Raw genomic sequence first — 19,637 nt, forward strand, 5'->3', positions numbered from 1 at the left:
ACAGTATGTGGTACCATAACACCTATTATGTTTAAAATTTCAACAGCAATTTTAAAAAAGTTTAAAAATAAATGCAAATAATTACCTCATAATTAAAGGCTATTTCTATAAAAATACGAAATCATTCTAAGGAAATACTTAACATCTAAACGTATTCAGCTCTACTTACATTATTACATTATACACACAGAGAGATTAGACGCAACTTTCTAAAAAACAATGTTTCTAACAAGCATTTTTTTTTTACTGTTAGCCTTCAAAACATTTTCTAAGGACACCAAAAAAAAATTCCGTTTACATTTGAAATGTCAGAGTCAATGCAATGATTCCTAGCTCCAGAAATCAAAATTAAATAGTAACGAGACCAATTATTTCGAACAAGTAAAGGTCTCCGTCCTTTTTCGAAATAGTTAGAAAATGTATTTTTTATTTATAAATTCCTAAATTTATTGTCGACGCAATTTATTCTAAATTTATTCTCGTATTCTTTAGGCTCTTCGATAGCCTCTATTTTTTACATCCTTAATTTTTCTCGTTTTTACTTAAAATTCTTCAAGCAATCTAAATTTATTGCATCCATTCTATAGTATGACGGTCAATGGAGATTTCAAACGCTTTTCTTTATCTTTCTTATCTTTGAACCGTGGAGCAGGTGGCTTAGTGGTTAGCGTGTCTGAGTGCGAAGTCAATGGTTGCGGGTTTAAATTTAACTTACATATGTTTCTCTCAGTGTGTTGTTCTATGTTGTGTGAATGTGGCCCACTTTATGAACGCGTTTCTGTAGCAGTGTGGCGTGGATAATGTTGCTCATCTACGTGACTTAAGTTCACAGGTGCCCACCAGGTTATGCTAAAGAGCTACACTTTTGCCATCTTCCGTATATATATATATATATATATATATATATATATATATATATATATATATATATATATATATATATATATATATATATATATATATATATATATATATATATATATATATATATATATATATATATATATATATATATATATATATATATATATATATATATATATATATATATATATATATATATATATATATATATATATATATATATATATATATATATATATATATATATATATATATATATATATATATATATATATATATATATATATATATATATATATATATATATATATATATAATACAAAAATTAAATACTTTTGTATTAATAAAAGAATTAAAACTCTTTCGTTTTCATAAAATGTCTTTGTTAAAGAATAAAGGTAGAGAGATTCTATTTTGGGAATTCAAGGCTGAAAACATACCATTGAAATATAAATAGATTTATATTTCAAAGGAAGAGTTATTTTTAGAATCGTTCCCTTTTTAAATTCCATATAAGGAAGCAGAAATGGTTTTCCTTAATGCGTAAGGTTAGAAGGAATGTAAGAACTGTGCCTTTTTACCTCAAATCTGTGTTGGTATAAAACGTAAGAACGCATAGTTTTGCGTGTCTTTTTCATCATGATTTGATCCTGATAAGCTGTTCAGGAATTGTCAGAAGTCTTGTCCATTCCCCTCCCATAGGGAGTGTGGACGTGAACTGTTAGCAATACCAGTCTGCATTTAAATAAACCTGTTTAGAACGTAAAAAAAAAAAAAAAAAATTAATAACAGGGCTCCAACCCTGTTATCAGTGTTGTATTTAGCTTGAAATAATTGCAGTCTTAAGCCATCATACGTTCTAAACAGGTTTATTTAAATGTAGACTGGTATTGCTAACAGTTCACGTCCACACTCCCTATGGGAGGGGAATGGACAAGACTTCTGACAATTCCTGAACAGCTTATCAGGATCAAATCATGATGAAAAGGACACGCAAAACTATGCGTTCTTACGTTTTATACCAACACAGATTTGAGGTAAAAAGGCACAGTTCTTACATTCCTTGTAACTCAACTACCAATGTTCAACTCCCTAACCTTGTAATTTTGAACTCAATCCGGAAGACAAGGAAACTCCTGGATCAAGTATTGGGAGAAAGATGCTTTCTGGAGTACTTTTTCATGAAACTAACCCACATTTTATTAGATGGAGAGGAAAACCACGAAATCCTAACTTGGTTAGCCTGACGGCAAGTGGATCCTTACCCATGATCCGTCTACCACTGAGGATATTTTACGTCATAATTGCGGTTGGTGCGAAGCGGGTGCGAATTTGTATCGTCCTGCCATCCCTGAGATTCGAATCTGACTCACCTCACTGGGAGGGAAACGCTCTATCCACTGAGCCACCAGGACTCTCAGTATATGAATTTTTTTTAGTATTATTTTATATACGTCGTTGAACAGCTGACCCAATTTTGGGTTTACGACTACTAATGTTCAACTCCGTAACCTCGTGATTTTGAATCAATCCAGAAGACAAAGAAATTCCTAGATCAGTACCCCCAGAGATATTGATTTGTTATGGGACCATGGAGGACTTTGCGACTCGACAGATTTAACGTGCATCAGTCACCATTTACTATACGTCTTCGGCTGACGGGTATCGATCAGTATATTATTTTAAAAAATCTACGTGTGTGTATAAAAAATAAGCTTAAAAAATTATTAAAATGTCATCAATTGATTGATTAGTTAGGCGAAACGTGCACGGTCAGGTAAATAAAATTTTAATTTCGAAATTAAGATTTTTAAAACGATATATCAGAGATTGAAATATTTCAAGACGTCTAAACATTTTGACTTCATATTTGGCAGCTCTATAAGTTCGGTAACTCCATACTTTTTTGTTGGAATTAAGAATATATACTTTAATATATATTTAGAACATAATTTTAAAAATAAGAAGTAGACTAACCACATTCTATCAGAAACATGGTTCTATAAAACATGACATTCGTTAAATAAAATATTTTATTCTAATCTCTTCATTATATCAAAAATGATGTTAACAGACAAATTATGAAACAATATATTATGTATAATTTTAAAAAATTAGTAATCCACTGTCAAAAAAAAATTATGAAGGAAATTTTAAGCTAAATTTACATATGCCAAATTCCTTGTAAATTTGCTACCTTTGGGTATTAATTGCTCCCTTTAAATATTATTTTCGTTGTCATCGAAGCTAATCGTCTACAAAATAAAAATTTAAAAAAATTGAAATTTAGATTTCTGTGAGGGAAAACGTGTTGAGTAAAATAGCATAAAAATAAGAATCAGAATTCACATTTCTGTATCCCACTGTCAAATTGAATAATTAATAATTATATTAAAAAGAAATTTCTTTCATTGAACTATCTTTGGGTAAATGGATTTCATCAGTGGGTGCAAATTTTTTTTAAAATTGAAATTATGATCGAAAACGCAAAAAGTGAAATTAACAGGTCTATAATATGGGGTCTAAATTTTCATCTGCCCTCCTGTATAAACTATAAGGACAAAGGGATTTTCAGATTGCAGATATTTCATAAGTGAAAATTCTAAATATAGAATAAAATATGTTTATTCAGAGAAAGTACGTTTTTGGGACCGATTTTATAGTCTAATTAACAATTAGTTCTAATTAAGTAGCACATTTAAAGTTGACTCCTGAAACCATGAATTGTGGCACTCTTATATCATGAAAATCCTATCATTAGAACAAAAGTTACTCAGGGTGATGATTTTTTTTTTCGCATTGTACCCAAGCGAACAGAAGGCATAAATATTTTTTCTAGAGCTCAGAAAAATAATTTCATGATTGTTGCATTAAAAGAGAAATGGATACATTAAATAAATAAATTAAAAGCTTTTTTTAATATGATGTTTATTGATCATCTTTTATACACATTTTTGTAAAAAAAAATTGTACATATTTTAGATCTGAAAGTAAATAACTGATTTAATAAAAGTTCATGAGGTGCTCAGATTCTTAACACATCTTGGCAACTTCAATGCTATCAGAGTAATCGACGGTCTTAGTTTCGAGTTCTCCCAGAATTCTCCTCTTGGATTCGGTCACCATCTTCCTGGCGTGGAGGTTTCGTTTTGGCAGGCAATGGAAGTCTACTTGGCGTGATTCAGTCATGGTGGGTTGGGCACTGTTTTCACATACTGGGACTGGTTTTGTGGAAAAGCAGATTTTGCTACCCTGTGAAGTAACTATGTTCCTTTTAGAAGTTGGTTCTGAAATTCAAAAGAAAAGTTTTAAATTAAATGTATGCTTTGTTTTTAACATAATTTCCCACTTATCACAATGGGGGCAAAACTTCCTTTTTTAATTTTCATTCGTCGTGATTAAAATAGTTTTTTTTTATTTTTACATCTTTTAATAAAAACTTCAAATCAACCCTTTATAAAATCTTGACCTTTTCACTTCTCAAATATAACTATTAAATGAACATAATATGTTAAGAATTGTTTTTTTTAACTAGTCTTACCTACGACTGAGTATCGAAATAAAAAATATCAACTTAGTTTAGTATGCATTCGATATGACTTATTTGACTACACTTTTTTTTACTATGAACTCTGATTGTCGTATATGTCTGTATTTGTTACCTCGTCCCGTACATTTACTTCCAAAGAAGTAATAATTAACACTTATTTTACGTTATTGGATCAATTGTAAAAGTGTTAAAATATTGCTGTTAAGTAATGCTTCTTACCGTATCCTTCCCTGCTGTCCTCTTCAGAATCACCGTGTCCTCTGGCCCAGTGGACTTGGATCTCTTCATTGTCACACAATCGGGGTACTCTGGTTGATTTTCCTCCACATCGGCCAACAATGGATGATATTGAAAAACCTTCTCCGTCCAAATACAAGCATCTGTCTGGACCTCTGTATTCCCTGGAGATTTCCCCATTGTATTCACTGCAGAGTCCACATAGTTCTCCCTTATATCTGGGATTTACCTATAAAGCAAACAAAAAAATCGAAATCAGTGGATTAGTGTGTTTCTGCAATAGAATTTTGACTCTGAAGAACTCGCTTTATGTTATTGTAACAGACGTTTTGTCCATATTTGTGCTATTTTTACATTGCTGTAACTTTATTCAGTTTTTTGTACTTACTTGTACTTTGACGTATTGTCCGTCGTACAAAACTTTAACACCGGCTTTCACAGCGTGGATCTGAACGTAACTGCCGTCGGTTGTCAGGAACACTTGAGCTGAAATCAAGGCGGATTCATTCAACATTACGTGTTGCAGGGTGCTGAGGGAGTGTTGTTGGGAGTTGAATTTCACTGGATAGGAAGATCCAGATCCTGGATTCAAAATGATTTTATCCTCCCCAAGGTGAACTTGGAGTTCCTATAAATCCAAAAAATGAGTTTTAGTCGCAGAAGTAAATAAAAAACATTAACTTAAGGTATCCGAACACGTTCGGAGGATTTTTTAAAAAATATTAAGTTTCAGAACACTTTAATTATGTTTTTATATTTATTATATGTAAAAACTAATATTTAAGGGGTCACAGTACCCAAAAAATGACAAAAATACCAAATTTTTTTTTATTGCTTATAATAAAACTTCAAAGTATTTCAAATGTACAGAAAAAAATTCATCTCCCTATCTACATTTTTAGAAAAGTTATGAATGATTTTAAATTGTTCTAATACAGAAACTTGCCCGGCAGTCTGACTTTAAAGTGCTTTTTCGCATAGATGATAATTTTGTGTCTTAATCTTAATTAAATCCCTAAGGAATTTTTTCTATTTAAGATAAAGCTTTGAAGTAAACTTTTTTATCTTGAGTATAATACACTTATTTAAACTGTGCATGGAATAAGTATTTTATGAGGTATTACAATTTTTACGGCTTGTTATATGTACCTAACAGGAATTTTTACTCTTTTTTTTTCTACTTTTTTACAAAATAATCTATAAAAAATATTCTAATTGATCTATCAACAAATGAATGCACAAAATTGTTAAGATAAATATTGCAAGCACTATGAAAAAAACTTTTTTTGAAAATATGTTAAAATAAAAAAGCCTTAGGGATTTAAAAATTTAAAATTTTTTCAACTTTTTTTAAAATTTACAAAAAATTAAACAGTTTAATCATTTTTTGAAGATAAATTATTGATTATAACTTAAAAGAGCATGTAAAGCATCCTCAAAATGAATGATTATACCTTTATTTTAAAAAATTGTTGCAAAGGTACTGTGACCCCTTAATAAGAGAAATTAGACATTTATATTATATTTTGTTTTTAAAAGCTAAATAACAAGAAAAAAATGATGTTTTTTTCATAAAACTTGTGAAAGGATATACTTCACCAAAATTATTGTATCAAAAAAGTGTTATTATCAAAATAAAGAGCTGAATTTTGTCTAGTGATTTGACTACAATCATAAAAATATTTGGAAAATTAAATTTTTTATAGAGAATTGAAAACTTTTTATGAGATTTTTGTCAAATTTTTTACGTCGTATTTCACATTTTAGACCAATAAAAAACTATTAAGTATTTTTAATCAATTGTAGCACAAGCACTAGAAAACATTATACATAATACACATATAAATTTTTATTGAAATATATCAACAACTTTTTTAATAATGAATTTTGAAAGTTACTATTTTTGCGTGAAAGTACATTCTGAGAAAAAGGCATTTAAAGTATAAATTATATCATTTCTATTTTAAAAATGCTTCAATACTTCTAAAATTCTCCCGATTTGTATGTGATACCTTCCTTTTTCTCAATTTTACAAATTTTTTGTTTTTTTGCAACCCTATTTTTTTCTGACAATTTTTACATTAGTTAATGAATGGCGTTGAGACTCATACACACGCTCAAAATCAAGTTCTGTAAAACCTTTTAAAGTTTTATTGCCACGGCTGACTCCAACTATGTCGAATATGCTTTTCAGTCCCAGAAAACCTTTAAACCCAGAAAACCTCACTGAATAACAGCCAAATACACACCAAATTGTAATGTTTGCAATTCAACGAACACCTCCTTAGGGACAAATTTCCAAATAATGCCATTAAAGCTACTAATATAAATGATAAATTGAGAGGTTCATTTCTAGCAACATTAAAATAATAATTATTTAAGACAAAGAAAGATAATTATCCCAAAATAAAGATAAATATAACTGTTTTTGTCCCACTTCCGGTTTCGGAATGCTATTTCCGGCTTCATTTTTTAGTCATCGACTAATATTCTTTTAATCATAACTTTTGTTCTAATTGACGCACAGTTAAAATTTAAACTGTTTTGAAAACTAGAATAAACGGAGATTCGTAATATAAAATTAAAAAAAATTGTCATTTTAGGCTAAAATTCACTTTTTTAACGTGTACGGATACCTTAACTTAGTATTGCTTTTATTCATAAATGACTTACGGGAACTGAAGAACGACTGCGTTTGACTATAACAGCGAACTTCTTGTGTTCAGTGCAGTGGGTTGTCAAGACGTAGGGGCAGTCATGCTTGGCCATTTCGTAAACTTTCATGTCGTATGTCTTAACATAATTGCCAGTCAATGAACAAGAAGCTGCAATGAAAAGTTCCATTATAAACTTAAGAAAAATTTTTAAATCAGGCAGGAAAAATCACAAAAAATTAGATCATTTGTGGGAATTGTTTCAAGATTCTAATGCTTATCTTTTTAATACATGTTTATAACTTTCTACAAACACTTGTCTGGCAATGAAAAAAAGTTCTTAATATCATTAAAACTCAAAAATTGTAAAGATTTTTATAACTGTTCCGTTCATCTGAATTCTGAAGTCCTGCTTGTTCTTTGGCAGCTCTTTATAAAGTAACATAGTTTTTGAGTATGGGTAATCGCTTTAACCGAGAAATTTATCCCACTTTTCTACAAACTAATTGGTTCAGTGTTCTGTTCATGCTGTTGCAATAAACCAGTACCTCGAACGATATCTGTTTTTGGATCAATCTAATCTTTTTCAATAATTGTAATTAATAGTAGTTTGGGTGTATAAAGCGATAATATTCAATTTTTCAGTTTATGAAACTGTAAAAAGTCTAATTTTTCAACTAAAATGCTGCTCTATATGTTCTGAAGAACCGTCATTTTGATTGCTTTTTCTACTTGAGTGATTATAGTTTTAGGGAACTCAAAATTATGCCATAAGAATAAATTGGGGGGAGATGAGAAGTGTGATACAAGATTGTTACAGTTGCTATAAAAGCTGGAAATTGTTTTGCAATTTTTTAAGATCTTCTTTCAAATGAAATACAGTACTGTGGAATGGCAGATATTGTTAACGTATAATTTATTTTTTGACCCATTATGCAGACGTAGCATACAAATCATGAATGCTCTTGCTAAAATTGAACTAAAAGTAAACTTTCTTCTAGAATTACTGTTAGATAAGTTTTAGTTTAGGGCTGATGATACATGACTCAATGCCATTAAAAAATACTCAAAGAGTACTTGTGTTTTTACTTATCTACATTGACATAATGTCAGGAATCGAAGAAGTTCGTAGATTACATACCAGGATATGTGTTGTTACTGTAATCATGAGCATAAGTCTCATAGACACTTTCAATGCTGGAGAGAGGCCTCATTATTCCAGCAGGGACCATTGTGTAGTTGACTATCTCTGTAGGCTTATCAACTAGAATATTAACAACTGGCTTGCTAGTCATCTTGTCAATGTATGTTGCTTCGACTCGCAATGAAATTGTCTCGTCCGATTTCTTGTCAACTTTAACGTGGGAGAAGTAATCGTGCTTCATTTTCATGTCAAGGTAATTTCCGATATCCTTTACTAATTCGTGAACTTCCTGAAATTTTTAAATTTATCTCAGTAAAGATCATTCCTTAAAGATGAAAATAAACGTAATGAATTTGTAAAAAAAATAGCTTTTGCATACAATAATAAAATACCTATTTCGTGTACCATTATGCAGAGACGAATTTCCATAATTATTACCAACAGAATTCTTAAAAATCATACCTAGATTCACGGACCTATTCAGTTGTACCGATGAAACAATTATGGACAGTGGCACTAATATGCATCGAGAAAGAAAAAAACTTCAACAATTGTTTTTTTTTTCTGGTACGACATATCTCAATGAAAAATTAGGAGTTTAAGACAACAACGTTCCCATCAAAAAGATAAATTGTTTTTTAAATTTTATAATATAATAACGAATTCTCCATTTATGCATAAAGGAAAACTGTGCAATTCAGCATAAAATAACACGTCTGTCAAATAACTTCTATATTTTTTTTCAAAGAAATATTTGCGTTCACAATTGTGGATGGAGCTCAACGATACAGCCTCTAATATTCTTCTTCGAGGCTTGTGCTATCACAGGTCGCTTACCAGATGTGTTGTATCATGCACAATTGTAACAAATCGAGACTGTTTTTTTTTTCAGTTTAAAATTTCTTGCCTTTTTAGGGAATCCATTATTGTTTAAAATATGAAATCATAATTATTTGAATTTGAATTTAAATTGTGTAAATGACATCAACTGTGAAATAACAGGTAATAAACTTGTATGCATGCATTCTAAACTCATTAGTTATCCCTTAATGTAACGTGATAAAACTATAAAAAAGAACATCTACCTCTCCCCAGATAGTTTGCATTCTCAGGTGGTTGTAGATAGATTTTTCTCTGATGGCCTTGATGCATGCTGGAGAATGGGCGGCTCCTCCGCGAGTATCTCTTTTACATTCTCCACTGGTATCTGGTTCAAAAGTCACTCGTTCCTCCAAAGGTAGCACTTCGCCCACAGGTTTGTAATTAAATACAGCCTATAAAAAGAGTTTTACATTTTGCATACGCCACATAACTCTATTTGTAAGAGATACAATGTTGAAATAAAAATTTGAATATGTTATTACTTATGTTGCAAATTTGTTAAGATTAGGTAAAGATAAAAAAAAAAAGATATTTCAGTAGTAAAAATTCATAACTGCAATACACATTTAGTATAAAATCTTAATTTTAACTGTCAAATGAATAAATACTACTTAGCATAAAAATTTATTTGAGCTGAAATATATTAGAAAGGATGGGGTATGCTTCGGGCTATGTAGGCTAAAGCACAAAACCAAGTGAATAAAGCCCAAGTGAAAATACAGAAAGTACAGTTTCTGTATACTTATTTGTTTTTCATTTACGTTGTATTTTGCTTTAGCGATTCAAAACATTTTACTATTAAAAAATTTCTTAGTTATATATTTTAAAGAGAATTTTGAAATTTTAACTATCGGTCTTTCATTTCAATGAATATTATTTATATAATTTAATTTAACTTAAGAATACATACCTTAGAAATGATAGCTGGATGCATGAAAGCTGTTGAATCACCGTAGGCAAATGCTCCAATCGCCAATCCTTGCTGTTCATACTTCTGTTCGTATTTAAATTCATTGGGCATGTTAATGTAACCAGTGGCGAAATCAGCAGCCAACTAAATAAAGAACAAAAACATTTAAATTTTGATTTATTTTAAGATTCAATGCACACAGGAAAGTAAAGAACTTACTGGATATCTTTTGGTATGTCGGGGTGTTAATGTTGAGCCATTCACGTGCACCAAGTGTAAATATCCTCCGAAAGTGTGATAGTATTTTAAGCTGATTTCGGTCGTTTCGATCTCTTTTGATGCAACTCTGTGATGTACTTTAACCTCAAAATTGTCCTTGATGTGGCTCAGGGTGTTAATTTTTTCGTATATCTTCACACCCTCAGCGGCATAAGCTTTTGTGTTCGTCTCGGTGAGTTTATCATCGAATTTCAAGCCTTCGCTCCAGTTAGCTTCAGATCCTTTTTCGCTTGAGTGCTTGAGATCCCTCCAATAGTTAAGTTCATATTCAATCTGTAACAAATATTAGTTAGATTGTTGAAGAAAAAACTTTTTGAAGAGGTTTGTTCAAGTCATTACAATACATAAAAAGCTAAAACAAAATGGTTTTGGCTTTGTATCTATAGCCTTATATTGTTTTAAAGTAGTATATTTCTCTAAATGCAAAACTAAAAGAAGTTTTAAAAAAACAATATGGATTTCCGATTTGCTTAAGTATTCAAGCAATTTAATAAACTTAACATTCAATTAACATCCTTCCTGTGAAATTGTTGTTACCCAACGAAGCTTCCAGATTTTACAAGAAAATAAACGATTTATAAATTTATCATTAAAACAAATAATACAATATCTGAAAGTTGTGACTGGGTGGCGCAGTTGGTTAGTCGTCGGCCTTCTGAGCCCAAGTCTGCGGCCCCAGACACCGGATTTTTGGGATGCATTCGTAAACGGATCCGGGTTCGGGTGCACTTTAGCATCCAAATAGAGTCTCGGTGCTGCCATCTAGTGTGGCAGAAACTAGACGTCCAAATTAACATGACCAACGGTATCTCACCCATTGTGGTGGTCCTGAAAGAGTGGATACCACCTCTGGAGAACGCACTAGGTCTGCTAATCGGCAAGACCGATTGTGCAGCTCATTGGAAATAAAAAAATATCTGAAAGTTTTAATTTCATCTTTTAAAAATACCGCAACAATACAAAAAATGAAATACGAAATTTGCTGTAATGCTTTTTTCATAGAAATGCACCGGTGATGCATTCTACTTTTGTAACAGACTGATAATATTTTGTAGCTAGATTTATTTATTAATAAACTATTAAAAAATACTTATTAGTTTCACTTGTGAGTTTATTATGTGGGTGTAGGTTTTCACTGTAAGCTATCATAGGGATTAGTTTAAAAAAAAAAACTGTCTTACTTCATCGCTTTCGTCTCTGAAAATAGCTTTGGGTACTCTTTGGATCTCTACGGATCTTCGTTTCCATCCAGAATTCATGTAAAGCCTGTGAACGTACAGAGCAGCTTCTTGCCAATTTTGTGGAAGGGGATCGTTTGAAAATGGAAGATCTTCAGTTTTGATTTCTCCAGTGAATTTTGGCTGTCCAGGGTAGTCGAAAGACACAGGATACTGAAAAAATATTGAACTATAACGCCAGGACAGAGAGTAATTTCAGTAATTAATTCATTATGATATTTTATTACAGCTCTACCATTTGGATATAAACGCTAATAAAAATTTACCTTAAATTGAGTGGGTTGTGTCTTGATGGTTCTCCTCTCCTGAGTTGGTAGAGGTGTCAAGTATTCTTTTCCGGAGTATGTTCCGGCCTCAGATCTGTGTGAAACAATTGTCTTGGGGAGTTTGGCTACTTTGTATGAAAAGCTGAGTTTACCACCCCTTTGGACGTTGATGGCAGCTGAGAATGGGTAAGAGGCAGCTGTCTTCTGTTCGTAGTAAACTCCAACCCTCTTGCAGTCACCCAAGTTCAAAATCTCATTGACGAAAATGTGTGAGTGGTATACACTAAAATAATAAAAGCGTGTTAAAATTATTTAAAACAAATAGAAATAGCCAAATTTTATATAACTATTCAATAATTTAACATTTTAAATCACTTCTATCATTTTTCTTTTTATTCAATTAAAAGTTTAAATTCTCACTTCGAAGCAGCCCTTATTTAAAATATTGGATTCACTTCAAAACTTTAAAAAAAACAAGCTCATTTCATGAAAGGAGATAAGTTACATAATAACTGTAAGAATGAACCTCTTATGTGATTACAAAAGCTTTTTCTAATTATTTTTTTAAATAAGAAACTCATCTTAATTTTTCAGAAGACATTTTTGCTTTAAAAGTATTATTTAATGAAGTTTCTTTTAATTCAACCTTAATTTCTTAACTTTTAGCAAAAATTCAAAAAATAAAAATCGCTTGAAATTTTTGACCAAAAGTTTTTTAATTGTTCCAAATATAACTACCATTTCAACAACTTATCAAGAACTACGTGCTAAAGTGATATGTAATTTTAAAATGAATAGTAGAAATGTATTTTTTAGATACATCCGAAACAAGCACCAAAAATTATTATAAAGGATTTTATTTCACTTTTTCGAATATAAACTGCTGTTTGTAGAAAATGCAACACCATGAAAGAATCATCAGAATCAAATGAAATTTAATGCAGAAACGACTTGTACTGATACAAATAAATGATGAAATTTTCAAAACAAAAGAAACAAATTAAGCGTCCGAAATCAGTATTTGGTGCAGCCACCACGCGCTGCAATAAGTGCTGCTATACGACGTGGCATGGAGTCAAACAGATGTTGAATATCTGCTTGAGGAATAGAATTCCATATCGCTTGTATGCGCAACCAAAGTTCGTCTTTGGAAACTGCAGGACGCGGATCACGAGTGAGACGCCGACCAACCATATCCCACACGTGCTCAATAGGCGACATATCCGGCGAATAAGCAGGCCAAGGAAGAAGTTGCATGCGTTGTGCTGAACAGAAGTCTCTAACAGTCCGCGCAACATGTGGGCGTGCATTATCCTGCTGAAAGATAGCTCCAGGGATGCCTTGAAGGAAAGGAACGACTTCGGGCTGTAGCACTTCACGGACGTATCTGTTGCTATTGAGATTACCCTCAATTCGTATCAAATTGGATCGTCCATGATACGAAATCGCACCCCAGACCATAACTCCGGGTGTTCGACCACTATGTCGTTCAATAATACACTCAGGAAGGCAGCGTTGACCGGCATAACGTCTAACACGAACACGGCCATCATGGGTTCACAAATTGAAGCGTGATTCATCTGAAAAGACAACTTGGTGCCAATCAGCTCGCCAGTCTCTGTGCTCAAGAGCCCACTGCCGACGCAGCCGTCGATGATCCGCCGTGAGGGGAATCCTGTATAATGGCACCCTTGCACCCAATCCACGGCGCAGCAGACGACGACGAATTGACGAAGCCGACAATTGTACACCTGTAGCAGTAGACCAATGTGCTGCCAGCTGCCTGGAGGAAGCTGTGCGATCATTCACCGCCATGCGGAGCAGGTGTCGATCATCGCGCTCTGACGTCACCTTCTGTCGTCCAGTGCCTGTTTTTCGAGTTGTTCGGTGCTCGTCGGTCCACTGCTTCCAAACTCGCATCACTGTGGAACTGTTCCGCTGCATACGAGCTGCTATTGCGCGATAGGAAAATCCTCCTTCTCGAAGGCCGATTATCCTCCCTCGTTCAAACTCCGTAAGTTGCTTGAATTTCTTATTCTTCCGTCGTGGAGGCATACTCAGGTCTCACTAAACGTTTGCCACTAACAAATAATCATAGACTATTTTCAACGTCCCGCTACAGCACTTTATTTATACGCTTTCAGCATCAATTCAGAGGGCGCTGCGCGCGCCACGCACGCGCGATGGCTCTGAAACTTTATTAATTTGCATAATATCCTATAATTGACATTTGCTGCGAATTTCATTTGATTCTGATGATTCCTTCATGGTGTTGCATTTTCTACAAACAGCAGTTTATTTTATAACTTAATATTTATCTACACTTGGATAATTTAGTTTGTCTAATGTCTGTCGAATTTGCAACCATATTATAGTAATATGGTTGCAAATTACGATAATATGGTTGCAAATCATACTTCCTAAACTTAAATACACGATATTATACTTCAATGCGAAAATAAGGATTTCTTTGAAAATTTGAAATAAGTTTTTTGAAAATAATAATTTTAACTTAATTATTATATCACTTATTTTTCATTTTTCTCTGTAATGTTGTTATAGATACTTGTGAATTCGGGTCTTGTAAAAATTATTTTCTTAATCAAATTCTTTCGGAAACAGCGCTAATAACAAAGTGTCTTAATACAATGAAAATATCAATAACAATATGCCTTAATAATTCCTCAAAAGATAATAATTACTGTACTGTATTTTTTCAAACTTATTATGGTTATATTACTATAATTCATTAGTCGTCATAGTTGAAATTAACCTTTTGCTTACCGCTGGTACAATAAGTGTACCAGAATGTCATCATACTAATCCCCGTAAGCAAAAGATTAATATTTTTAAAAACGTTTGATGAACTCGAGGTAACTCACCTTGGTTGGACATCGATTTTGTAATCCAAAGTTTTCTCAGCTGGATAAGTTAACTTGAATTTTAGCGATAAGAGAAGTGGGCTCTTCATTTCGAACTGAGTAGGGAAAGGAATGGCTTTGAAGATGCTCTTACTGTGGAATGAAGTTGGAATGTAGAGTTTGACAAAATGTCCGCTGACTTCTGATCCTTGCTCCTTGACGTAGTATGTGAACAAGTCCAGGACTAATCGCCAAATAAACAAAAATATTTTGTTGTAAAATGTAAGTCATTTGTACTGCAAAAAATAAATTCCCGAAACTAATGAAATTTTCTTCATCGCATGCAGATTTTTCTTTTCAACAACTTCGAAATTTATTTTTTTTTTAATCTCTTCTGTGTAAACAAAAAGGCGCCCAGATATAAAAATCTAAATAGTTTATCACGTTCCATTTTTGCAGGAATAAATCTCCAAGCTTCTAATGAATTTTCGAATATTTTGTTTTCTAATGCATTTGACCATCTTTAACTTCGGAAAGGTAATTAAGATTTTTTGTCTTTAAGTTTGAATTCTTAGAAAAATGATTAGTGGAAAACTGAAAATAATTGCAGATTCGGTAATTATCACTAGAAATAAGCAAAAAGCTCATTTTTTCTCCTAAATAATTTTTTTATGTTGCTAATTTTATTAAAGATAAGGAACGAAAACATTAGATCATAAAAAAAACTGAACTTGTCTCGAAATGTAGTAATTTATAAACAAATAAGTCATATTACTTCTGTTTACTACAATGGAAACCGTTAAATTTACATGTGACGAAATATTGAAATCGTACAAAATTGTGTCATCCGCTATAATAATAATTCTTTAAACTGAAAATATTACTCTGCTATAGATATATTTTCTTACACTTTTTTTAAAAGTGGCTGTGATAAAAGTGACACTTCCTGTAATCGTGCAAAATTAACATATTTTTTTAGAATAAACCTTTCTTCGAACTTGGGAAAATATCAGCTACAAATCGAATTCTTATGCATTTATACGGAAAATGGTCAATTGTTTCACGACTTCCTCGATGATTATAGAGATTTTATTTCCTTCAAATTTTCCAGATCTAAAATATCAGTAAAAAATTGTAAAGACGTTTCTGCCTACTGAAAACCGTCTTGCATATATTGTTTCATTGCGAAAACTTTTACAATTAAAAAAATACAATCACTTGACAAGATCATTGTATTTCAGTTGAGTAAATTTAAGCTTTGGGTAGTTTAATGTTAAGTAAAGTTTATCGATCCTAAATCTACTGTTACTTACACATCTTGTAAAGATCTTGTGTGGTGAAATCATTAGCGTCCAAGTAGTAATAGGAAGTGGAGTAGAAAATCTTATGGAAGAAAATGGCTTTCCAAGGTTCAGGGTCACGTGATACAAGAGTTACCTAAAAATAAAGAAGAAGAAAACAGTTTTAAAAAAGTTCAGATCAAAATAATTATATAATTATAAAATATAATTGAACTACAAAATTATTTCTCTGAATACAATAAACTGTATATAACTCAATCAAATCTCTCATGCAGTGTGGTTGTTCGAAGACTAAGGATAACTTCTGGTGGCCGAAGTATGAATTACGATGGTATGAAGTCACGTGATGTTGTGAATCAATGTGAAGTGCATCTAACTCGTTTGAGAAGAACAAGTAAAAAATAAATCCATTATTTCTTCAATTTATAAGGTGAAAGGAAAGTTAGTTCAATCTTATCTATAAATTGCTTCATAAGTTTATAGCACTAAAATTTCTTCTACATCATAGCATCCATTACACTTGAAATATATTTTTAATGCTTATGACATACTTCAGAAACTTATAAAATTGGACTCATTGTGTTTGAAAAACCTCAGGCGTTTGTATGGATCAGGGAATTAATAAAAGCATGTTTCGAATATTTTTGAACATCGCAAATGTTACAAAAATTTTAATGACCATAATAATTACTTTTAATAGAATCCATCTTTAACTTTTATTCTCAGTAATAACTATTCAGTTTCTGGAAAAATATTTTTTTTCTTCACTCTAATACTAATTTGTGATTCCTAAACGTAAGTTATCTTCAAGATTTTTTTGGTTCTAAAAATATATATTAAAGGTGGCTGTAATGGTACAGCTATTATACATTCTGAGATAATTTATACTCATGTAGAAGGTTCATTCAATATGGAATTTTCCTTACGTCTTTGAAGAGAGTTGTTTCGAACTTCTTTGGGATATCAGCGGGGCTTGACAAACTGACACGTTTAAGGACTTCTTCGTAGATTTGACCGAAGGTTATTCCTTGAACATTACTTGCAACCTGAAAAAAATTTACATTAAACCACGCTTTAATAAATAGAAAACGAAGAAATCATAATAAAAGAACCATTTCTATAGTATAGAATCATTAATAATCTAAGGCAATAAAATGTGTAACTTGTTATATATTCACACCATAAAGAAGCATTGTTTATAGTCATGGTAATTAAATTCTGATTGTTAATAAAGCAAAAGAGCAATATTTAAATTTATCAATATTTTTAATATCCTAATACGAATATATAGAGAAAAAGAATAAAGTATCTATAAATATAATGATAACAGGAGAAAGCTTTAACTAATTTCTTCAATAATAATGTTTATTTTTTTATTTTGTTCACTTATTTCATTTTATTTATTTATTTATTTGAATAATGTAACAATTAAGATATTAATTGTTAACATGCAGAAAACATGTAAGAATTATGCTGAAAAGCAAGGAAAGAGTTCCATAAATAAAGTTTCTCGTCTTAAAATTTTAAGCTATTTTTTTTATGAAAAAATTTTTCAGCAACCATTGATGTTTTGATTTTTTCTGTTATATCACATATTTTTCTTTCCCTTCGATCTTTATGTAATAAATATTGTTTTTGAATGTTTACGAGATAAAGATGTTTGTTTGTACAGATATAGAGTTACGTTTACCGGTAATTTCCCAATATGAATAACCATACTGTAATTTTTGATATTAAAATGTCATTCAAACTTAGAAACTACATTTAAAACAATATATCGCCTTTTGAAAATCTCTATTGATTTCCTCTGCACTCTTTTAAAAATTCAGAAAAAAATATAAAAAATCATTTTGAATTTAAAAGAATGTAAAATGCTTTAAATATTTATTTTCATTTTATTTTGATAAAAAAAGAACATGAAATTCGGGTTAGGCAAAAAATTAATGCATTGACATGCCTTTCAAAATAATAGAAAAATTTTGTATTCTTACTTGACAAGCATAGTCCTTAAGGTTGCCAACATTATATCCAACAGAACTGTAGAAAATACTTGGAATAAAAGATTCGTTGCTTGGAATGTAGTTGTAACGCTTCTCAATTCCATAACCGGTCAACTCTGTCAATGTGAAAAATAGAAAGGAATTAGTACCACTAACTGAAAGTATCATATGGTGTATCAAAAGTTATTAACTTTTTAAAAAGTAATTATTGTTCAAAAGGCCTAAACTAATAGCATTGGTTGTATATAAAAGTATCATGTTCTTACAAGCATATAACGAAATTTAAATTGTTTACTAAAAACTGTAAAAGTAGCATGAATTAGATTAAAAGTTTAAAATTTGAAACTGTACTGACATTTATAAATTGTAACACATAGTAATTTTATTTATAAAAGCATTCTCACCGTCAAACACGTCCAAAAGAATGTTTTTGGCATTGAATATTCCACCATCATGCCTCTTCAGTTGAGGATAAACCTTTCTGAGGCGTTGAGAACTGATATAAAAGAGAAATTAGTTTTAAAAACTTTTTTTTTAATTTTTTGTTTCGTAGTCTTTAACTTTAGTGTTTTAAAATACTTACAGACTCTGGTAGCATGGTTGAGAACTGTTTCCGAAAGACTCGAAAGTGGAAGTAACGTAGCTGGCTACTTCCTCACTTGGTTCTCTCCAGCTTAGAGCAGCAATCTGTTCCAAAAGAGCCAAAGTTGGCTGAGATTTCACTAAAACACTGAAGGCGGAATTTCTGACTTTAGGAGGTAATGTCACATTGAAGAACACTGGAACTAACATGTCTTGAACCTGCCAAAAATGAACATATTTCAATTATTTATGTATTCCATTAGTGTAAACAAATTAGAAATGTAGCACTTCCCCGTAAGGATTCGTAGGGATTTGGTACATCCAATTGATCCAGGTGTGTGAATTGATTCAATTAACCCAACATTGTTATATCAAATTATGTAACAACAGTTGTAGATTTATTAAAAATTAGATTCATATTGCCTTCAAGATAACCATGGTTTGATTCAGTTTTACTGGTAACTGAACTAAATGTAATCAAATTTGACATAGTTACACTTAACCCACTTATAACTCGGTTTAGTTTACAAGCTCCAAATAAATTTAGCTTCCCTAAAGCTAATCATATCCCAATTTTAGTCTCCGATTTAGATAAACGATTCTTACTTGTCTTGGAGATCTACCAGCAAGGTTGTGGAGTGCGAAGATGGTCGATGTCTTGATGTAGTCGACGTAGCTGATGGTGAGTCCAGGGAAGATACTCCTGTCTTTAGGGTTACCGTGGACGTACTTTCTCAGAGTGGGCAACACTTTAGGCAGTCCTGTGAGGGACAGAGTTTCGATGTAAATTACCCTCTTGGCCTTGTTTTGAGTTTTGAGAAGAGAATCAGTTACCCTCTGGAGAAAAAAAATTTACTTATTAATTATTT

At 31.5% G+C, this 19,637-nt stretch overlaps 1 protein-coding gene across 1 annotated transcript in view; it reads right to left on the reverse strand.

The window, feature by feature from the left end:
* Positions 1–3,823: 3,823 nt before the first annotated feature.
* Positions 3,824–19,637, reverse strand: part of LOC107456775 (vitellogenin-6) — a 35,872-nt gene continuing 20,058 nt past the window's right edge. The window contains exons 12-28 of the mRNA XM_016074721.4: positions 19,375–19,605; positions 18,770–18,987; positions 18,591–18,682; positions 18,178–18,302; positions 17,113–17,232; positions 16,199–16,322; positions 14,907–15,129; positions 12,025–12,307; positions 11,702–11,911; positions 10,461–10,793; positions 10,242–10,385; positions 9,535–9,723; positions 8,447–8,738; positions 7,325–7,476; positions 5,040–5,279; positions 4,634–4,880; positions 3,824–4,151 (exon numbers count right to left, since the gene is read on the reverse strand). Coding sequence (XP_015930207.2) covers positions 3,898–4,151; positions 4,634–4,880; positions 5,040–5,279; positions 7,325–7,476; positions 8,447–8,738; positions 9,535–9,723; positions 10,242–10,385; positions 10,461–10,793; positions 11,702–11,911; positions 12,025–12,307; positions 14,907–15,129; positions 16,199–16,322; positions 17,113–17,232; positions 18,178–18,302; positions 18,591–18,682; positions 18,770–18,987; positions 19,375–19,605 — 3,477 coding nt within the window. The 3' untranslated portion in view covers positions 3,824–3,897. The remainder of the gene's footprint in view (positions 4,152–4,633; positions 4,881–5,039; positions 5,280–7,324; positions 7,477–8,446; positions 8,739–9,534; positions 9,724–10,241; positions 10,386–10,460; positions 10,794–11,701; positions 11,912–12,024; positions 12,308–14,906; positions 15,130–16,198; positions 16,323–17,112; positions 17,233–18,177; positions 18,303–18,590; positions 18,683–18,769; positions 18,988–19,374; positions 19,606–19,637) is intronic.

This window comes from Parasteatoda tepidariorum, chromosome 1, assembly GCF_982258835.1.
Source record: "Parasteatoda tepidariorum strain Cologne lab strain chromosome 1, Ptep-v5.0, whole genome shotgun sequence".
NCBI lineage: Eukaryota > Metazoa > Arthropoda > Arachnida > Araneae > Theridiidae > Parasteatoda > Parasteatoda tepidariorum.